The 16,594-nt window shown below is 42.8% G+C and overlaps 1 protein-coding gene across 1 annotated transcript; it reads right to left on the minus strand.

Moving 5' to 3' along the window:
* Positions 1-13,360: 13,360 nt before the first annotated feature.
* Positions 13,361-14,725, minus strand: LOC310941796 (angiopoietin-4-like; the record flags this gene model as incomplete). Its single annotated transcript, XM_083907044.1, has 6 exons — positions 13,361-13,622; positions 13,715-13,916; positions 14,090-14,207; positions 14,312-14,403; positions 14,506-14,536; positions 14,657-14,725. The coding sequence occupies 6 exons, from the start codon at positions 14,723-14,725 to the stop codon at positions 13,361-13,363; spliced, it is 774 nt and encodes a 257-aa protein (XP_083763170.1).
* Positions 14,726-16,594: the final 1,869 nt, after the last annotated feature.

The following is a 16,594-nucleotide window of genomic DNA, read 5'->3' on the forward strand; positions in this document are numbered from 1 at the left end:
TCCACTATGTACTGTGGTTGCAATTAGTGGGTATTTGAGTTACTCAGTTTTTGCCTTTCTATTATAGTGGGAGTAAAGTATTGATTTTGGTGGCTCTGTCTGTCTGTCTGTGCTTCCACACTTGCACTTGCCACTATGACCAACAGAGGCTGCCAGAGGCTCGTTGCGTGAATGGGGTGAAGTTCGCCATCTCTGATTGTCCCTTTTTTAAAGCATTCTCTCTAAACCATTGGTTCTCAAAGTGCGGCCCGGGGGCCAATGGTGGCCCGCAGAAACATTTCTGGCGGCCCGCAGTGAATTACAGTTGATAGTTTTAATCCAGGAGCTACTAAGCTTGTTAAATGTTTATTGGACATTACTGGGTACAGATCAATAAGTGTAAACAAAAATTCTGGGTATTTACCTGGTTTCTATATGGTGAATTTTAGTGTATTATTGGGTTATAAGCTGGTAATAAGCAGGTAATCACAGCCCCCAATTACTAGCTATTTACCCAGTAAATATATGGTAACAGAAATGTGTTACTTGGTATTAACCTGTAATTAGAAGGTAAAAACAATGGCCAAAATACTGGGTAATTACCCAGTAAATTATAAAGCGTTATTATATTAATGCTTAAATTACATTATATTAACGCTTATATTACTTAACGCTAAACTGTAGAACTGCAATCTGGTCATTAAAATTATTACAAATGGGATTTCTTTCTGGTTTTTTTTTCCTTTGGTGGCCCTCAGTCCAATGTTGGGTTCCTTAATTGGCCATCAGGTATCAAAACTTTGAGAACCCCTGCTCTAAACACTAGAGACGGTTTTGCATGAATCCCAGTAGAGCAGGAGTTTCTGAAATACTCAGATGAGCTCATTGGGCACCAACAACAACTCAGATTTGCTTTAATCACCTCATTTTAATGCTCACTGTGAACCATGTCTATGCATTAAAGGTGCATTATGTAATAAATCCAAGGCAGCTGGCCATAAAATCCTTATAATATGTCACAGAGACTCTGGAATAATGTTTATATAACATACTAAACTCACCAACAACAGTACAGCCAAAATATTCACAAATCATGATTATGTTTGAAAATCATGTTTTGGCATGTGGCGCCACCTACCGCCGACATCATTGCAGTCAGTAGAGTCTCAGCTGCCGGGCCACCATGGGTTGGCAGTTACGCCTGAGCTACAATGGCAGAGAAAACGTAACCTAAAAGACCTCAGTATTTTGAATTTGAGTGTAGTAACCGTTTTTGGCCACATTCTTACATATGGTGCCTTTATGTTTCATCCATGTGTTGTTCATTTTATGTTAACAAGCAGCTGAACTAATAAATCTAGCTGTACAGTGGCCAGTGAGTGTAGAGCTCAAGATCACATTCACAGGCTGAGGCCACTTTGACCCTTCATGGTCTTGTACACCACACAAGGTTGTTGTGCTTCTGGCTACACTGAGCAATGGCGTCCGAGAGAGAAAGACGCAGCTGAATAACATTGAAACGGTGGCTTTTTCTCACTTTTCTGTGTCACAGAACACAGTTTTGAGATAATTTGAGGGTAGAAATTAGCCATTTAGAGTCTAAACATGTGGTTTGTGGCATAGTGGTTAGGGCTTCAAGCTTGAGACCGGAGGGTAGCCGGTTCGAACCCCGACCTGTCCGCAGCTGAAGTGCCCTTGAGCAAGGCACCTGACCCCCTCACTGCTCCCCGAGCGCTGCTGAATGCAGGCTGCTCACTGCTCTGGGTTATGTACTTCGCCTCGCTGAGTGTGTTCACTAGCTCACGGATGGGTTAAAATGCAGAAATTGGAAATTTCCCCACTGCGGGACTAATAAGGGAATCTTAATCTTGTTATGACATATTTATAGTTTGGCAGCGACGCCGGTGATCAGCTCCGCCTCGGCTGGCACAGAGCAGTGTTAGCTCGGCCTGTCCTGAGGACCAATCGCAGCTCTTGCCGTCTCCGTTGTCCCTTGACGGAGTGACGGACACAAAATGTTGTGCAGTCGGAGACGGCGCAGTGGCTCTGCGACAGGCTCTCCGTCGACGCAGAGGACTCTGCGTAACCTACGCAGAGCACTTTACGCAGGAGTATAAATTGGGCTTAAGAGCCATCTTGCTGTTTTTTGTGCGTGTGTGTGTGTGTGTGTGCAATGAAACGTCAAACGGATGAATACTTTTACCCACCACTTTTCAAACCACACTCAAGCTTATGATTATTGTCTCCAGCACTTTTAAGAACAAACTCACGCCTTTGACCACAACTGAATGATTGTAGGCTTAACACTAAGAAACTGAAGTCGAAGCGTGTTGAGATCACGTACCAATATAATTACTGATGGAACCTTTATTTTTTTTTCACTCCCATTTTTCACAAACCAGAAAAAAGGATTACCTTCATCATGGATGTTCTACTTTTGCTAGCCCATGTATGTTTGTTTGTGTGCAGCAAATTCAAAAAGTTTGGCACAGATTGTGATGACATTTCCTAGGGATGTAGGTGATGGCCCAAGGAAAATGATTAGATTTAGGAGGAGGTTTGTACTCTCTGAGTATGTTGTTTTCAGTAAAAAAGGATCTAAAAAACATGTATTGTCCAGATTTAAAGGAGCGTGCATACATGAACTGGGCAGATGAAGTTTTCCTTCAGGAGGTCACAGGGACAACCAGTCGAGTTAGACGGTTTTCTGAAAAGTGCCCACTGGCATTAATGTCAACTATTCAAAATGTTTTTGGTATGTTAATCATATCTACAAATCATATCCAACATACATTTTTTTCAACTCTCTTTTGAACCCAAATCAGAGGCTAATACAGTTAAATTTTCTTATATAGTGTGGACATACAGGACGTTGAGGCACAAAAGAATCCATCATCCATCAGCCATCATCCTGCCTGTGATGGGATGATGGCTGATGGATGATATGGGACAATAAATATGGCCACCTGAATGTTGTTAACCTTAATTTTAATACAAAAACACGAACCTCAGTTAAAATCCACCCAAAAAAAATCGTACATGCCTATTGAAAAAACCCAGTGATGGGGACAGGGAAACACTCCTATCTTCGATATTGTCAGTAAACAGTATAAAGGTACACAAGGACCCAGGAACATAATAAAAACCACATATTCATAATTGTGTGGCTGAAAATCACCCAACGATAGTAAAGGTGTGTTGGGTACAAAGGCTTGGATTAGAAAAACTTACTTACTTCTAATTACTTCTAATAAAACGAACATTTTCAAACCGGATTCGCTCAGTTATTTTAAAAAAAAACAACAACTTTTTTTTAGCTCCTTTTGTCGCATAACAAAACGTTTTTCTTAGATACGGCAACACATCCATCAACAGCACTGACAATAATAAAGAAATAACTTAAAACTTAAATAAACAATCACATATATCATATACGCTCACACACGCGCGGGCCCTAAGTACGCTTATATATACACACACACCACAACATTATACCTGCATACTTGCATTCATACTTCATACTTACAGTCCTACACACACTTTGTACAGTTAATTTTTGGTAAAGAATCTCACTCAAGCTCTTGATTCTATTTGTCCTGCTCACTGTCTCACTGTATCTGGTGACTCACTACTTTGTTTGTATGTTGTGTTTACACCCTGAAACACCCACACACACCTACTGCTGACACACTGTCCCGCTGACTCACGTGCTGCAATGCTATTCACGTGTTAACTATTTTCATCTCTTCCTCATAGGTGATGCACAGCGTTTTGTTTAAAAGGATAAATTAAGTTTATGAGAAAGTTAATTACTGTTTTTATAAATTCAAAATATAAATAGAGTAGTTAAGTGTGCGGAACATACTGCTCCTTTCTTCTTTTGTCATATAACTTTGATGCCTGGGTGTGGACACCTGAGAACTGCATGTTCAGTTCACTACCATGTAATTTGTGAGAACTTGGCAGCACAGAGCAAATCAGACAATCAGAGATGGCAGACTTCACCTAATACAAAATACATTATTTTAAAAGCAAACACACCTTCAGTTATCACAACTATTGTGTATCTTTTATTTATATTTTCTAAATAATTGATCTTTTTCTCTAAATTAATTATTATTACAGAAACTCAGTTCTTAACTGTATAAAGTATGTGAACCCAACAGCATAAATATGAAATGTAAGTTACACAAACGAAACACGCCAACACAGAGAGCCTCTCTGTCGCACATATCTCTTATTCCTGCTAAATAACAATTATAAAGCAGAAACTATTAAAAATACATGTTAACAAATTGAAAGTGTTTGTTAGCTAGACTGTCAATAACTGTCCAATATGGGGCGCAGATTGTAAAGTTGCGCATGCTAAAATAAACAGCAACTTTTTGCCACATTTAGCAAAAAAAAAAATTCTGTTAATTTTGACCAGATTTACAACAATATTTGTGAATTTTGTGGTATTTACTTCTCTTGTGAAAAATATAATTTCAACGTTTAATCCGAATAAAAAATCTAAATGTAAGTGTTAAATATAAATCTAAAGGTTAAATCTAAATGAAAAATATAAATTTAAATCTAAATGTTAAATATAAATTCTAAATTTAAATCTAAATCTAAATGTCAAATCTAAATGCTAAATGTAAATGTTTAATCTAAATCTTTCGTTTGAAACTCAGTATTTACCTTATATGCAAATTCACACTGCCGGTAACTGGATTTACCAAAATAAAAGCTCGAGGTGGGTCAGGCTGTGTTTATGCAATCAAATAACGAATTAAAACCATCCTAGCGTTGATAATAACTACCTAAACTATGCAAACGTTTTTTTCAAACTGTCAGGTCAAAACGGTGACATTAAAAACAAAATAACGCGTCATCAACAAATCTATCGATCACACCAAGTGTCTGATGACAGAGATGTCTGAGCCAGCGGATCATTTCAATAAGACAGGCTGAGGTAACGATGCTCTGTGCCGGCCACTGTGCGCACCGAGCGTCCACAGAGGCAGAGCTGATCACCTCCGACAACGTCGCTGCCAAACTATAAATACGTCATATCTTAATACACAAAACACATGTTTGGATTCGAAGTGTTTCTCACGTCAAATGATTTCAAAACTGCATGCATACTTGGTAAAACGGGCAGAGCGAAAACACTTCTGAACATGTTTTTTTTCTTATTTTAGGTGGTTATTATCCCAATAGTGTATGTTCAAGTTTAGTTTCCCCGCTAGTGTGGTTTTAATTCGTTATTTGTTTGTATAAGCCTGACCTCCCTGAGCTTTTATTTTAATACATTCGGTTACTGGCAGTGTGAATTTGCATATAAGCTAAATATGTATGCTGCGTTCCAGAGCCCATCCAAACCAGTTGAATGTGGGACTTATCCTACCTCCAAATAGAAAAAGTGCACTGGAATGTCTGTCGAAGTGGGACCTGAAGTCAGGGCTGATCGACCTACCCAGACTTCACCAAAATTTTGGAGAATAATGGCGGTGCCCATGGAGTCACATGAATAGGCTAGAAGATTTACTTTTCTGCGTGTAGACTTGTTTTAGACATAGCAATTTTTATCACAGCTTGTTTTTCATGTTATGGCGTGAAATTATGTCGTCGTTGTTATCTGTTAGCATCAACATATATAGGGCTATTGTAAAACTACACTCATGACGTTACATAACGATATTTAACACTTTTACATATACGGCTCGCTTGTGTGTGTAAGTAGACTGAATTGCTGACAGTCAAAATGCCTCTTCTTTTAAATGTATATTTAGCATTTAGATTAAATTTTTAGATTTTTTCATTCAGATTAAACATTAAAATTATATTTTCACATGAGAAGTAAATATCACAAAATTCACAAATATTGCTGTAAATCTGTTTTTTGTTTTTTTTGAGTTTCCATGTTCTCCCTGTGTGTGTGTGTGCGTTTTCACTCAGTTTCCTCCCAAAGTCTAAAAACATGCAGATTTGGGTATCGGCAAAATTGACTAATGACAGGTGAGACAAATTTGTGGTTGGTTCTTTGACGTCAGCCGACCATCGAAGTGCTGTGGCCCAGGCCTAAGATCAGCAATGTCTCAAGTTTAAACTTGAGACATTGCATTTCCTGTGCTTATTTTAAGTGAACCCATGTTTCATTTTGTTTGACAGTCAAAAGGCCTCTTCAAACATTAAGAGAAAGCGCCACGATCGTCCATGTTTTCTAACATTCGACTTCAATTGCTTCAAAAGTTGGCGCTTCAGGTAGGATAAGTCCCACATCCCATTTGTTTGGATGGGCTCTGGAACGCAGCATTAGTTTCAAACGAAAGATTTAGATTTAACATTTAAATTTATATTTAGCATTTAGAATTATTTTTTAGATTATTTTTTAGTATCTGTTTTTTTTTTTTTTAGTTTCCATGTTCTCCCTGTGTGTGCGTGGGTTTTCCCTCGGGTTCTCCAGTTTCCTCCCACAGTCTGAAAACATGCAGATTTGGGTATCAGGAAAAGTGAATGCTCTAAATTGAATAGGTGTGAGAGTGTGAGTGAATGGTTATCCCTGTGATGGACTGGTGATCTGTCCAGGGTGTACCCCTCCTATCGCCCTATGTCAGCTGAGATCTGCACAGCGCTCCCGGTGACCCTCATGTGGAGGAAGCCGTAGAAGATGGGTGGATGGATTTTGCCTGAGGCTGACACCGACCTTGGGTCATTGGGTTCTTTGAGTCACCTGCCACCTTAATCATGTGTTGCTGATTGAGAGACAAACAGGTTTCCACTGTGCTTGGGTTTAAGTTTCGTTATTGATTTGTTTATCAGAAATAGAAAGATGCTTGATTCCTGGAAATTAAGTGAACATTGGAAGAAAATAAATCGCTGATGTGATTTCAGACACCAAAGAAGAACTTGCCATGATTTTTAGCCGAGTGCATGTAAAAACAACAGCAAATCAACAACCAGTAGCGCCACATATAGGACACTGTCATTTAAACAAGCAGTGGCATGAATTGACACAGAAATTACAAGGACCATGGAGCGGAACTTATTTTCTCTGACTAATGTCAGGTGAGACAGCTTTGTGGTTGGTTCTTTGACGTCAGCCGACCATCGAGGTGCTGTGGCCCAGGCCTAATATCAGCCGCAGGATTTTCTAATTTAAATGTTCATTGTCTAGCTATAGGCCAGACTTCAGGGTGCTCTTCCTGTTTAGTATTTTATTTTGATTTCCGGTACTTTTATTTTGAATAGCAAAACAAAAGGAAATAAATAACGTCTTTAGAGACTTCTACAAAAACTTATATTCTTCCAATAATACCTCATCTAGTACAGAGATAAAGACATTTTTAAACTCTATCAATCTGCCAACACTTAACAACGAACAGATCAGCACCATAGAATCTGCCATCTCAATGGTAGAACTCTATGATGCCCTTCACCACATGCCAAACAGGAAAGCCCCAGGACCAGACGGATTCCCAGCGGAATTCTACAAAACGTTTTGGCCCATACTGGCACCCATATTTCATAAAATGGTAATGGGAAATTAAGGAAAGTGGCACTCTCCCCTCACACATAAACACAGCACATATCTGTCTCCACCTTAAACCAGATAAAGACCCCTCACTCCCATCCAGCTACCGGCCAATCTCAGTCATAAATGCAGATCTTAAAATCATCTGCAAAGCCTTAGCAAGGAGACTGGAAAAAATCACCCCCTTCATAATTCACCCAGACCAGACAGGATTTATTAAGGGCAGACACTCAACAAATAATACGCGCAGGCTAATTAATATAGTAGACTATTGCACAATTGATAAACTTGAATCAGCAATTATGTCACTAGATGCAGAAAAAGCATTTGATAGAGTAAACTGGAAATTCCTCCTTGCGACAATGGATACATTTGGATTCAAACAAAACTTTGTCTCCTGGATGAAAATTCTTTATAATTCACCCAGTGCTTCGGTCAGGACAAACGCTCAAACATCTCCAAGCTTCAAGCTCCAGAGAGGCACCAGACAAGGTTGTCCACTCTCCCCTTCACTGTTTGCCATATTTATAGAACCGCTTGCAGCCGCAATTCGAGAAAATGGAAATATCAAAGGTATTCAAACAGAAAATCTGCACCACAAGATAAGCCTATGCAGATGATGTATTACTCTTCCATCAAAACTCACAAAACACTCTCTGGTACTATCTCACTCATCAATAAATTCTCAGCAGTTTCAGATTACTCAATTAATTGGACAAAATTAACTATTCTACCGATCAACTCCGACTTCAAAACATGAAACTCCCTTGAAATCAGGCAACATTAAATACCTGGGAATTAGTTTATCCTCTAGGATCTCAGATCTAACTCAACTAAATTATACACCTCTACTTAAAACAATTGAAAATGACCTCCAAAGATGGACCTCTCTGCCCATATCACTTATAAAAATGATGATCTTAATGACCTCTTTTCTTCCCACCAAACCCTCACCAACCTGGTTTAAATCATTAGATTCAGCTACCACAAAATTCCTGTGGAAAAATAAACCAGCACGCATCAGTCTAAAAACCCTTCAAAAAGTAAAAACCTGTAGAGGATTAGAACTTCCAAACTTTCATAATTACTTCCTGGCTAATAAACTACAGTATGTCCAAAAATGGATAAAACCTGACCCACTGGACAATCAATGGTTAGACATAGAAAAAACATTCTGCAAAGATATCAGAATCTGTGATCTACCTTTCATCAGTACAACCATTAAACAGCACCAATGTTTTAAAAGCATAACTATAAGTACCTCCCTCTCAGCCTGGTGGGAATTTATTAAAATCACTAGGTCCTCACATATACCCTGTAAACTTACCCCAATCTGGAACAATCCTGACATCCTGCGAAATAAAGTAATGTTAAACTTCTCAACATGGCACAAAAAAGGAACAAGGTACTTGGAACAAATACTCGAACATAATACATTCATCCCATTCCAGAACCTGATGGAGCAATATGACCTCCACAGTAGTAAGTTTCTCGAATACCTGCAAATTAAATCTGTAATTCGAACAAGGTTTAGAACTAGTAAATGGGAACTGGAACTACCTCCAATAATAAATCAATTTCTAAACCTCACATCTCCCAGAAGATTATCAAAAACGTATGCTCTACTGACAGAGAATGACACAATAATCTCCTTACCAACTAAAAAATGGGAAACAGACCTAGGCATCAGCCCAGACGAAACATTTTGGAGACAAATATCAGCTAACATGTTCAAAATGATTAAAACCCCAGACTTACAACTCATACAATACAAAGTTCTACACAGAATACACTACACAGGACAAAGAATGTTCAAAAAGGGGTATTTACAATCAAACACCTGCTTAAACTGTAATGAAGACAAAGCAGATAATTACATGCATGCTATATGGCTGTGCACACCTGTACATATATTCTGGTATTAGATATGTGAGGACCTATCAGCATGCCTAGATCACACTATACCACCTACTCCTGCACTGTGTATACTGGGAGATTTAAGTCAAATAAATATAGAAACAGGGAAAAAACGCATGCTAATTACTAGCCTAAGCATCGCCAAGAAAACAATCCTCATAAACTGGAAAAACATACAAAAACTAAGTATAAGCCAATATAGAAATCTTCTGCTTGACCACATCTCTATGGAGAGAATGTCTGCCTTAATTAAAAAACAGTCGGCCGACTTCAATTCTACCTGGGCACCTTTAATTAACTATATTACTTAGGGCAGTGGGGGGCTGGCGTCCTTGCTGGCCGGCCTCCTGGGGTGGGGGCCGGGGGTCCGGGGTGCTGGGGCTGTTTGGTGGCTTCTGGTGTCTGGTGGTCCCGCTTTCCGTCCGTCTCTCGGTGGCTGTGGGCCTGCCCCGTGGGGACTGGGGGGGGGGTGGCTGCCGCCCTCCCGCAGGGGGCGCCAGGGAGGGGTGGGGGGCTGCGGATGTGGGCTGGGCTGCCCTGCGTCGTAGGTGGGGGGGGCCCTGGGCCTCCGTATGCTGGGGTCCGCTGGGCCCCTTGGGGTGGGCTTGGCCCCTGCTGGTGGCGGGGGGGGCCCCGCTAGAGTCGCCCCAGTGAGGTGCTCGCTGCGGCACCCCGGCGGTGCCCTGGGGTGGACCGGCACGTCTCTTTTCCCCTGGGCGGGTAAAGCGGTAGAGGCGGGTGGGCTTCCTGGCATGGGGGACCCCGGGGACTGGGGGGGCGGGGCCTGGCCCGGCCTGGGCTGTCTCCAAGCGGAGGGTGGGGCGGGGTCCTACTACGGGTCCTACTGGCGTCCGGGGTGCGGCGCTCACTGGTGGCTTCCCCCTCAGGGGGAGCGGGAGCGGGAGTGGACCTGAACCTGCTGTGCCGGTGGTGCCCGTGGAGAGCTGCAGCGTCGCCCCGGTCTGAGCGGGCTGGCCTCTGCTGGGCTGGGGGGCTGGGTGGGCGGGGATACACGGCTCTGCTAGTCAGGAAGATGGCAACCGGCCTGGGTGGTCAACCTTGCCTGCCCTCCATGCTCCTCCACCGGATCTGGTATATCACTCTCACACACACAACTAGGGCATTGGGGGAGATACGGGAAGACCATTGGGGGGGTTGTGGGCAGGCCCACCAAGTAGTGGGTCTATCCCCCATCTTCCCCTCCGGGGGTCTCTGCTCTCCCCCAATATTTGCGGTAGGTAGTTGGGTCGGCTGTCGGTCTGTCGGGGGGAGCCCTGGGGGACCTGGCCGTGACTTGCCATGACTCCTGGGAAGGGTGATGGTGGGCGGCGGGCTGGTCGCCCGGCGGGAGCTGACTTTGATCGCCCGGCGGGAGCTGACTTTGATCGCCCTGCCCTGGGTGGACGGTGGGTCCCTATGCCGGGTGGGCGTGGGGTCCGCCGTGGCAGATCTTTCGGCCTCTGATCCATACCTGTGCGGGGGGGCTTGCCCAGGGCGGATCCGGGACCCTGCTGTCTCCTGTTCCTTGGGGACCCCCGGCTGGGATCCCTACGTGAGCCTCTGCCTGCTCCCCTCTGGGGGGAAGTCATGTGGTTGGCTCCGGGGCAGGCGTCGGGGTTAGCTGTGGCGGGCTCCGGCCTGCCTCCTGGGGTGCGGTCTGGGGGAGGCTCTGCTGCCCCTGGTGGCGGGCTGGGCTGCCCTGGGGGCCTGGGTGTGCCCCGGGTGTGGGGACCTGGGGCCTCAGTGCCTGCCTCGGCGTGTGGTGGGCTAGTCTGTGCCCATGGTGCTGTCGCCTCCTGCCCCCTCGGGGCGGGCTCTGGGCGGGGGGGGCTCCGGCTCTGCTGCTCCCTGCCCTGGTCTTGTGTGGGGTGGACTTGCAGCTGGCCCTGGGTCGGGCGGCTGCGGGTCTCTCCTGGCCCAGGGGGCCGGTGGACGCTCCGTGTGCCTGGGTAACTGCCGATCTTCTTCCGGGGGGCTGGGGGGCGGCGACGCGGTTTTCACCACGGATTCCCGACCACACCAAGTGACAACCTCCGCACATACATATACATGGATGCGCGAATGCACAGACATACAAATACACACACAGACAAACTCTGGTTCATGATAGAACCAATATAAACTGATAAAGCCGTTATAAACAAGATCACCTTTTCTATATGTAGTTGTTAACAAATTCTAATGGTACTGTACTTATACAAATGCATATCAGTGTTATTAATGTTGTAATGTTATCATTATTTCCTTAGTGTGTTATGCTACTAATTTCTATCTAGTGTCTCTCTCTCCCTCTCTCCCTCCCTCCCCCTCTCTCCCTCTCTCTTTCTCTCCCTCTTTCTCCCCATCTCTCTCACACCTCCCTTGTCTGTCTACCCACCCTCACCCCCACCCCCCTGTCCGGCCCGGTCCTCCCACACAACCTAATAAATATATAAATCAATAAAAAAAAATACATGAATAGCAGGACGGGCATTACAGCTCCGTAATTACTCGCCCTGCAAACAGCAAAATCTGTTCAACACCAACAGACATGCAGTCAACCATAGTGCATGCCCAAGGTACTGGACAGGACAGGTTAAAAAAAAAAAAAAAAAAAAAAAAAAGATAACAACGACGACATAATTTCACGCCATAACATGAAAAACAAGCTGTGATAAAATTGCTATGTCTAAAACAAGTCTACACGCAGAAAAGTAAATCTTATAGCCTATTCATGTGACTCCATGGGGGCCGCCATTATAGGTCGATCAGCCCTGACTTCAGGTCCCACTTCGACAGACATTCCAGTGCACTTTTTCTATTTGGAGGTAGGATAAGTCCCACGTTCAACTGGTTTGGATGGGCTCTGGAACGCAGCATACACAGCTTATATGCAAATTCACACTGCCGGTAACCGAATGTATCAAAATAAAAGCTCAGGAAGGTCAGGCTGTGTTTATACAAACAAATAACGAATTAAAACCACCCTAGTGGGGAAAATAAACTTGAACATACACTATTGTGATAATAACCACCTAAAATAAGAAAAAAACATGTTCAGAAGTGTTTTCGCTCTGCCCGTTTTACCAAGTATGCATCGGGTAGTGACTTGAGCGTACTTGGGAAAGCCATGTATCCCAGAATGCATTTCGTCGGAACGTCACAGCAGAGAAAACAGATAAATCAATATTTTTCTGTGTCCCGGAAACGCAGAAATCATATTGAAATCATTTGACGTGAGAAACACTTCGACTCCAAACATGTGTTTTGTGTATTAAGATATGACGTATTTATAGTTTGGCAGCGACGTTGTCGGGGGTGATCAGCTCCGCCTCTGTGGACGCACAGTGCGCACAGTGGCCGGCACAGAGCAGCGTTACCTCAGCCTGTCTTATTGAAATGATCCGCTGGCTCAGACGTCTCTGTCATCAGACACTTGGTGTGATCGATAGATTTGCTGTTGACGCGTTATTTAGTTCTTAATGTAAACGTCTTGACCTGACAGTTTGCATAGTTTAGGTAGTTATTATCACAATAGTGTATGTTCAAGTTTATTTCGCCTGCTAGGATGGTTTTAATTCGTTATTTGATTGCATAAACACAGCCTGACCCCCCTTTGAGCTTGCTGTTTTTATTGTCAAACCTGTTATCTGGGTAATTTAAAAAAACAAAGAAAACAATGATATCCAGTATAGTCAAGTTGGTTTTTATTTCATCAGTTTTCTTATGTACAAATGGCAAATATACAAATATACAGTATAATATTTAAATGTTTTAATTTAGTTTCCAGATGAGGATATGAATAAGTTAATAACCCCATGTTTGCAGCACTTTAATAGTTTAAATAGATATAGTATTTACAGAAAATGCATTTAAATACAGGTTTTGTTACATTAAACACGTTTTGAAATGAAGCTCCTCAATGATGACCTCAGCAACTGACGAAATGTTTTCCAACAACATTCTTCACGACTTGATCATCATTTTGCTGCCCTTGACTGAGTAAAGTTTCGGAAATTTGTCCGTTTTCCAGAAAAGGCCTGATGACCAGCCAATGTGATCGCCACTACCACGCCAGTCACCATTGAGACCGGCAGAACCGCATCGACTGTACCACCAACCCTCCTTAGATTGGACACACTTATACTGAGCAATGTCACCAATGATGCACGGGGAGCAGTCGTCATTGTCACGATCACTAGTGCTGAAGCCAAATCCATTCTGGTCTCTGAGGGCATCACCTTTAAACAGAGTTGAAAATAATTTGTCTTCAAAGGAAACATGAAGTAGTTATTTGCTCATTTATGTGTATTACTCCACAGTTGTGAAAAGGCAACAGTACCTGCATTTCCTTCGTATTCCCCAACATGTAGTTTGAAACCTGACATCTCATCGCCCACTCTAAAGTTTTTGTACAGGGCGGAAAGAGTGCGACCATCATGGTCATACAAGTCCACCCTGAGGGTCCACGTCTTCTTCTGGGTCACAGAGAAGACCTTGCTCAGACCAAGCCAGTGATTCTCTGATGGAATAAGCAACAAACAATTATAGATGTGTGTTTCGAATCAGTTTACACACAAAATGAAACCCTGTGCACCAAAAACAGACTCGAGTTCATCATCACAGTGCAATTACGAGGGTTCCTTTACGTCATGACACACAGCAGCTTTCAGTGCAGCTCAGTATGTTACTTACGCATTAGGTCTCCGAAACCGTCTTTATATTCTGTCCAGTTTCTGTGGAAAGAAACGTCTGGTCCACTGCGTCTCTGCAGCACCATCCAGCCTCCGTCTGTCTGCATGTCACAGTACACCTGAGCAGGTAGTCCAGGAAATGTAGAAGAAAATCAGTCAGTATTGTTCCATTCAGTGCATCACTTTCCCTGAACCTGTCAGTGTATCATGTGATGTTTGTTACCTGGAAGGTAGTTTTGACTCCAGCAGGCTTGATTACATAAACACCACTGGGAGCAGCTGGGTTCCGAGCATGAATCCGTGTGCAGTCTGTTCCTGAGGTGCACATGACGAGAGAAAAAGAACAACCTTCAGTCCATTTGAACGTATGGTGTCTACAAATTAAATTATATGTAATAATATGCTCTGTATACGTACCTTGATGAGAAGGACTCTGGCCATTTTGTCCCTAGCAATATCACAGAAACAATTGTCAGAGTGAGACTTAATGGTTGGAAATAAACATTGTAAAGATATAGGCACTGTAGCCTTGGAGAGAACAAAGTATATTAAGGTTTTCTTCATTTACCTCGGCTTGCGCTGTGCCGCTCAAGAGAAGTGCCAAGATGAGTCCACCACGTAAAACCAGACTCTTCATTTTCACCTGTAGTGTACAGTGACTATTTAGTTATAGATATACCTCAAGTTGTGTTTTGTAAAGGAAAATAAAGGTTTATCATTTCTGTCTCTTAACACTTACCTGTGTGTGTTGAATCGACCTTGTGTCGCAGCTCAAATTCCACAGCAGAGGCAGCTCCTTTTCCCTGACTGATTAAACCACCACTCCTCCTTTTGTATTTAAAGTCTGTTTCGTCTGTGGGAGGAGAAAACTGTCACAGTGCTCTTAAACATGTGTTTGTCTTTCACATGTACGGTATGTTCAGAACTCTGGCCCAGTTCTTTGACCTATTCCACTTGGCAAAAAAAACTTTCTGTGTCAAATAGTAAACACCTGATAAGAGTACTTATAAATGCACGCTGTTGACAGCTGAATACAAGAGATGAATAAAATAAACAGGATCATTGGAGGAGTTTATTTATTTCAATTATATTTGTGACATATCCTGGATTTTGGGCTTGGTGTAGTGGTTAGCGCTCTTGCCTTTGCAGCAAGAAGACCTGGGTTCTTGACCCGGTCAGAACAAGGGCCTTTCTGCATGGAGTTGGCACGTTATCCCTGTGTGTGTGTGTGTGTGTGTGTGTGTGTGTGTGTGTGTGTGTGTGTGTGTGTGTGTGTGTGTGTGTGTGTGTGTGTGTGTGTGTACACACTGTAAAAAAGAAAAATGCCTGTCTGCAACCACTTGTATTTTGTCTTGAAGATATAAAAGCATAGATGTCACTGAACTTTTTAAAATTGAAGTAATAGTGTTTGGTCCAAGCGGCTCTAGTGAACGCCCCCCTGCTGACTTGGGCCCTTTGGCACCGTATGCAAAGCCTTTAGTCACAAACTTAGGTTTTATTATGGACAGTGATTTTAAATTGGACCGGCAAATTGGGGCAACAGTAAAGTCCAGCTTTTTTCACACCAGGCAGCTGGCAAAGGTGAGGCCCCTTCTATCTCAAAAACACTTTGAAACAGTAATCCATGCCTTTGTTACATCTCGGCTGGATTACTGTAACGCTCTTTATCTTGGAGTCAGCCAGTCCTCCCTCTCACGTCTCCAGTTGGTCCAGAACGCTGCTGCTTGCCTCTTAACTGGAGCACGTAAGAGGGAGCACATTACTCCAATTCTAGCCTCCCTTTACTGGCTGCCTGTGCATTTTAGAGTCCATTTTAAGATTCTTTTATTTGTTTTCAAATCTTTAAATGGTCTTGCCCCACCTTACCTCTCTGAGCTTCTCCATCCCTATGCTCCTGCTCGGTGCCTCAGGTCAGCTGACCAGCTGCTCCTGGAGGTACCGAGGTCTAAACGGAAGCTCAGAGGGGAAAGAGTTTGGGACCGGTTTTATTGCCGGTCCCAAACTTTGGAACGCCCTCCCACTCCATATTAGACAGGCCCCCTCACTGTCCATTTTTAAAACTCATCTTAAAACCCATTTTTATTCTTCTGCGTTCAACTCAGCATGAGACTCTGCTCTTGTCTTAGTGTTTTATTGTCTTTATTGTTGAAACATTTTTTGTTTTATAGTTTTATTGTTTTTTATTGTTTTTTATTGTTTTTTATTGTTTAAACATTGTTATTATTTTATAGTTTTAACATATATATATATATATTTTTTTTTTTTTTTTATTGTTTTTATTTGTTTCCTATGTTTTATGTGCCATGTTTTATTTATTGTATTGTTAAGCACATGGTCCCAGCTATAGCTGCCTAAAGCTGAGTTGAGTGTGAGAGTGAGAGTGGATGGTTCCTTGTCTCCATAGTATGTGTCGATGCGATGGACTGGCGATCTGTCCAGGGTGTAGCCTATGTTTCGCCCTATGTCAGCTCCCAACACCTATATGCACCCAACACCCAACACGACC

This window comes from Microchirus variegatus (assembly GCF_963457635.1).
Source record: "Microchirus variegatus genome assembly, chromosome: 20".
In the NCBI taxonomy this organism is placed as follows: Eukaryota; Metazoa; Chordata; class Actinopteri; order Pleuronectiformes; family Soleidae; genus Microchirus; species Microchirus variegatus.